This window comes from Propithecus coquereli, unplaced genomic scaffold, assembly GCF_000956105.1.
Source record: "Propithecus coquereli isolate 6110/MARCELLA unplaced genomic scaffold, Pcoq_1.0 Scaffold66, whole genome shotgun sequence".
Lineage (NCBI taxonomy): Eukaryota > Metazoa > Chordata > Mammalia > Primates > Indriidae > Propithecus > Propithecus coquereli.
Window position 1 is genome coordinate 3628575 of NW_012152618.1, and position 5932 is coordinate 3634506.

Sequence of the window (5932 nt, forward strand, 5' to 3'; positions counted from 1 at the left end):
GAGGCTGAGGCAGAAGGATTGCTTGAGCCCAGGAGTGTGAGGTTGCTGTGAGCTAGGCTGACGCTACAGCACTCTAGCCCGGGCAAAAAGAGTGAGACTCTGTCTCAAAAAAAAAAAAAGAAATATAATGTACAAACGGGATTTTTTTTTTACAGCCTTACATTTTCTTGTGATGGCCACCATTTGTACACGGCAAACAGTGATGGGACCGTGATTGCCTGGTGTCGGAAGGACCAGCAGCGCTTGAAACATCCAATGTTCTACTCCTTCCTTAGTAGCTATGCAGCCGGATGAATGTGAGAGAACTTTGCATTCTCCAAAGCACTTTAGCTCCAAACGAGATTTGTTGACTTCACCAATTCTAAGAGGTTGAACCTGAAGAAATGGATGACTAAACAAAACATCCGAATAATGATAAAATCTATTCATCTGCACAAAATTCTAAAGCCTCAGAAGGTCCTGAGAAGGAAGTTCTATACTAATTTTGTGATAATCTGAAAGATTGTGTCAGTATGCACTAACCAACAAATTTTGAGTCTTGCATGGTAAATTAAAATGATATTCTTCAAGTTTTTTCCTACAGAGGTATTCCCAAGAAAAGATTAAGGCCTCCCCTTTTCCTATTATTCCAAAAGAGCCAGTAAAATTTAAATTGATTTGCTAATTGTTTCCATAAAATACTCTAAAATTTATATTTTAAAAGTGTTCTGCCCTGAGATATCCCCCCACATACACACACCCCAAAAAATGAAAGAAAAAAAGACAAGAATTTTCAGAACTTGATAATTGTTTTCCTTTGAGAAGCAAATAATTCAGTAGATGCCTCAGCACCCAACATTTTATGGAATATCTGGATACTAAAATGAAACTACTAATGAATCTCAATGTTACGCAGTTTTTGCCAGTTGCCTTCTTAGCTCAAAGGAGAAACAGAAGTTTTTGACAACCACAAACAAGAGTACAGGTATCTTTGATCTCGGACACATTCTGTTTCTTCATAAAATTTTACTTAAAATCTGTAACACTAGATATTGAATGTCCTTAGTTGAGTCACTAAGGTTTAAACACAATGATAAAGCTTTCAAAATCTGCCATACAGAGCATTGAATACTTACCAATTTGCAATAGAAAGCCTCCGCTATGCAAAAAGTTTGCACAGGTATTAATAATACAGCCAAGGTAAGGCATTTAATCTAATCTGCAGGAAGAATTATCTTCCCCAAAACAGAATTATAAAAGAAAAGGAGACAGCTTACTTTGTTTTAAACAGGATGCAGAATAATTCTTTTAGGAAACCATTTTCATTCTGTTTCTACTAACCTATGAGAATTCTAGGAACAGTAGTAAAATCTAAATATACTCCACAGCAAGCTTACACACCATAAAGACAGAATTCCTAAAAATCTTGGAATAGTCTGTCTCTACTGTGATATTACGGCTATATTTTTACTTGGGGTGCTGCTTTATTGGCTTTGAAAACACTGTAAAATAAGCTCAGTAATATGTTACCATGGGATAAAAATACATATCCCTACCTAAGAATAACTTACGCATTTATTATGGAAATTTAATTCATATGGTGTTTACAGAACTACTTTTGTAACTTCCAGACTTTCTAAAACATTCTGCTTAAAATGCTATATAAAATACAATTCCAAAGTCTCTGCTGTCAGGACAGATACAAGAGAAAGCAAGTGACCACGTATGCTTTTAACCTTAAACTGCATACACCTGTAAGGACACTTAACAGGCTGCATTTAGATCATGGTTTGCTCAGGCAAGGTGTTAATTCCGAGGTCCGTCTAGGTGCAGAGATGAGATTATTCTTATTCACGTTGAAGTGATTTGCTTTGTTTAAGAAAAAAATGCAGCTATTGTCTAGCTTTCATTTTTTTACTGAGAACTTAAATTAGTTCCCTATTAGAATAGGGTTGCTACTCAGTCTTTTTTTAAAGCCGAATTTCATCATTTATCTAAAGAGAAAATATGCAAAATAACTGGTCTTGTTAAGAGTGCAATATTATATTTTTATGTACAAATAAAAACTAATTTGGGGGGATTATTTATTCAGCATGAAACCTAATATGTATATGTTTGAAACACTTCATAATGTGCATGTTGTAGCAAACATTTCTGTAAATTATCACAAGCTCTGTTATCTTTGTATACATTGCCACTTCAATTTGGAAATAAATTTCATAAAAATAGATTTGAATACCTATTCTTCAAACTATTTAAATATTATGACCAGATGTCAAATTGATGGTTTTTTTTTTTAACTCACATAAGTTCTCTCTTTAGTTCCACTATAAATTTAAATCACTAGGAAAAGATAACTTTCATTTCTTATTGTGCTTTTTGTGTTAAATTTTATATTTCAACCTCTAATACCCTTAAATGAAGTTTATACATGAGTCCCAAGATCAAACCACTCATTTTAAAGAAAAGAACATCTGTCCCACCCCACAAAGAAGATCTATACTGAGCCCCTGCCGTGTGCCAGGCACCATAGTAAGTGCTGAGGATATAGTCTTGCAGAAAATGGAGTTGTTCCCACACTCCTGAAGGTTACAAGCCAGGAAGAAACCACTGTAAATACCATAAGTGACACACAATATGTACCCGTTACAAACTGTAGTAAGTGCTGGGGAGGGAGAGTGTAGGGTACTCTGAGAGAATATAAGAGAATGAATTCAGTTTAGATCAAGGTGATCTAGAAGCCTCTTGAAAAGTTGAAATTTTTGTTAAAACCTAATGGACGAATAGAACTCTGACAGGTGCAGACGGGGCAGATGTGTTCCAGGTGACACATGTGCAAAGGCCCAGTGACGAAAGAGTATCCCGTAAATGCCTGTACGTGCGAGGGTTGCTGGTGGGTGAAGTCAACAACAGCAGGCCAACCCCAGGATGGAGCTTTAGTTTTCTGCTTTGCATCTGTGGTTTTTTGTTTGTCTGTTTTCTCCCAGAGACGGTCTCACTCTGTCACCCAGGCTAAAGTGCAGTGGCGTGACCATAGCTCAGTGAAGCCTCGAACTTCTGGGCTCACTATCTCCCACCTCAGCCTCCAGAGTAGCTGGGACTACAGATGCCCACCACCATGCCCAGCTATTTTTTTTTCCTTTTCCTTTTTAGAAAGGGGTCTCACTCTATTGCCCATCCTGGTCTCGCACTCCTGGGCTCAAGCAATCCTCCCACCTCAGCCTCCGGAGTCACTGGGACTACCAGCGCATGCCACCGTGCCAGGCTTGCATCTCTGGTATTTTAAAGGTTCTTAAGACTAGAACACTCCTATTCCTAGGTGTCTATCCCCAAGAGAACTCAGCAGCACCATTTTATCAGTTTAAGCCTGCCAACCCCGAAGCCCCTCCTTACCTCCAAGTCACAGTTTGACCCGTTGAATGCCAGTTATGGGCAAGCCCAGTGCTGGGTGATGGGTGGTGGGGGGAAGCAGGGAATTCCTTCCAGCTCTTTAGAGCTCATAGCTGAGAATCTGTTTCTGACCATTTTGGATGACTTATTAATGTTCTGAGGCAAAAAAAGAAGAGCTACAAGGCCAATGTTTAGAAAAGTAAGTAGGGAGGAAAGAAACTCAACAGGTTAACATTTATTTTATCAATAATCTCCAAAAGAGGTTAGCTTGAGACTGACATGATTGGAGTTCCTGGATTATCCACATTAAAGTCCCCCATTCCTAACTGATTGCCCTTCAGATGCTCCCAATTTGTCTCATATTGGGGACGAAATATACCAGTTTGTTCCCAAATTGTGCCAATTCTTGAACAACTGTATTATTTTTTTCAGTGTATTCCTCAGGGTAACACTCCACATACTATGAAGCCAAAGGACTTCAAAGTTTAATAGGCTTAAAACCTTTAACCAGAAAGACCAACGGGAAAGCCTTACCAGTTGGAGGGTAAATGGAGGAGGAAACGAAACAAAGTGTTGCCATTTGAAAGAAGAATTCTAAACTGAAGTGAAAGGGAAGCAAAAGAGGTTTTGGGTTCAGCACAAACTGCTCTTTTGGAGTATCACATAAAAAGTTTCATATTACATGCAGCATTTATCAGGTATTTCCCCCAGTGTTATTTCCAGTTTTAAATGCCACAACAAAGCAGCTACGTTTGCCAGCACAAAAAATATACACATATACGTACATTGAGTTGGGAAAGAGGTGCCACCAATTTTATTGTGTGTTATATGACATGAACAGAAAAGTGTATACTGCCACTTTGGGGACACTGGGTTACAACTCAGCTGTTTGAGAGAAGTTAAATAATACAATATGTCCTTTGAGGCCAAAATGACTAGGAGATCATTTGAGACTAGGCTACAATATTCTTGCTCAAGAGCTGAGCTTGTTTCTTCCCTCATGAATAAAGTTAATGAGAAATGCATTTTAAAAAGATTGTTTTGTAGCAAAATTTGGCTTATTTCCAAAGTGAATTAAACTGGTCTTACCAAAACTTCCGAAGGCTGGCAACAATGAACCATTCTTTCACCCTTAGATTTTTTCCTTTCTTTCTTTTTTTATTTTAATAGATTCAAGTTGAATTCCGTTACGTGTATATATTGTATAGTGGTTAAGTCTGGGCTTTTAGTGTAACCATCCCCCAAGTAGTGTACATTATGCTCCATAGGTAATTTTTCATCCCTGACCTTCCCCCCTTTTGAGTCTCCAGTGTTCATTATACCACTCTGTGTGTCCTTGTGTAGCCATAGTTTAGCTCCCACTTGTAAGTGAGGACATGCAGCATTTGTTTTTCTGTTCCTGAGTCACTTCACTTGGGATAACAGCATCCAGTTCCATCCAATTTGCTGCAAAAGACATTATTTCATGCTTTCTTTTTTTTTTTTTTTTTTTTTGAGACAGAGTCTCACTGTGTTGCCCGGGCTAGAGTGCTGTGGCGTCATCCTAGCTCACAGCAACCTCAGACTCCTGGGCTCAAGCAATCCTTCTGCCTCAGCCTCCCGAGTAGCTGGGACTACAGGCATGCGCCACCATGCCCGGCTAATTTTTTCTGTATATTTTTAGTTGTCCGATTAATTTCTTTGTATTTTTAGTAGAGACGGGGTCTTGCTCTTGCTCAGGCTAGTTTCGAACTCCTGAGCTCGAACAATCCGCCCGCCTCGGCCTCCCAGAGTGCTAGGATTACAGGCGTGAGCCACCACACCCGGCCTATTTCATGCTTTCTTATGGCTGAGTAGTACTCATTGGTGTGTGTGGGTGTGTGTGTGTGTGTGTGTGTGTGTGTGTGTGTGTGTGTATTACATTTTCTGTATCCACTCATCCATTGATGGATGCTTAGATTGATTCTATATCTTTGCAATTGTGAATTGTGCTGCAATAAACATGAGTACAGGCACTTTTTTGATACAACAATTTCTTTTCCATTGGGTAGATATGCAGTAGTGGGATTGCAGGATCAAGTGGTAGTTCTACCTTTAGTTCTTTGAGAAATCTCCATACTGATCTCCATAGAGGTTGTACTAATTAACATTTCCACTAATAGCGTATAAGTGTTTCTTTTTCACTGCATCTGAGCCAACATCTATCGTTTTTTGACTTTTTAATAATGGTCATTCTAATTGAAGTAAAATGGCATCTCATTGTGGTTTTAATTTGCATTTTTCTGCTGATTAATGATGTTGAGCATGCTTTCATGTTTATTGGCCATTTTCATATCTTTTTTTAAAAAAATGCCTGTTCATGTCATTTCCCCACTTTTTAATGGGATTGTTTGGTTTTTTCTTACTGAGCTGTTTGAGTTCCCTGTAAATTCTGGATATTAGTCCTTTGTCAGATACATAGTTTGTGAATGTTTTCTCCCATTCTGTATGTTGTCTATTCTTTTGATTATTTCTTTTGCTGTGCAGAATTTTTTTAGTTTAATTAAGTCCCATTTATCTATTTTTGTTTTTATTGCATTTGCTC

General features: G+C 38.3%; 1 protein-coding gene across 1 annotated transcript in view; it reads left to right on the forward strand.

The window, feature by feature from the left end:
• The window catches only part of LYST (lysosomal trafficking regulator), a 155321-nt gene extending 154693 nt beyond the window's left edge, over positions 1–628 (forward strand). Inside the window, exon 48 of the mRNA XM_012660158.1 lies at positions 156–628. Coding sequence (XP_012515612.1) covers positions 156–294 — 139 coding nt within the window. The 3' untranslated portion in view covers positions 295–628. The remainder of the gene's footprint in view (positions 1–155) is intronic.
• Positions 629–5932: the final 5304 nt, after the last annotated feature.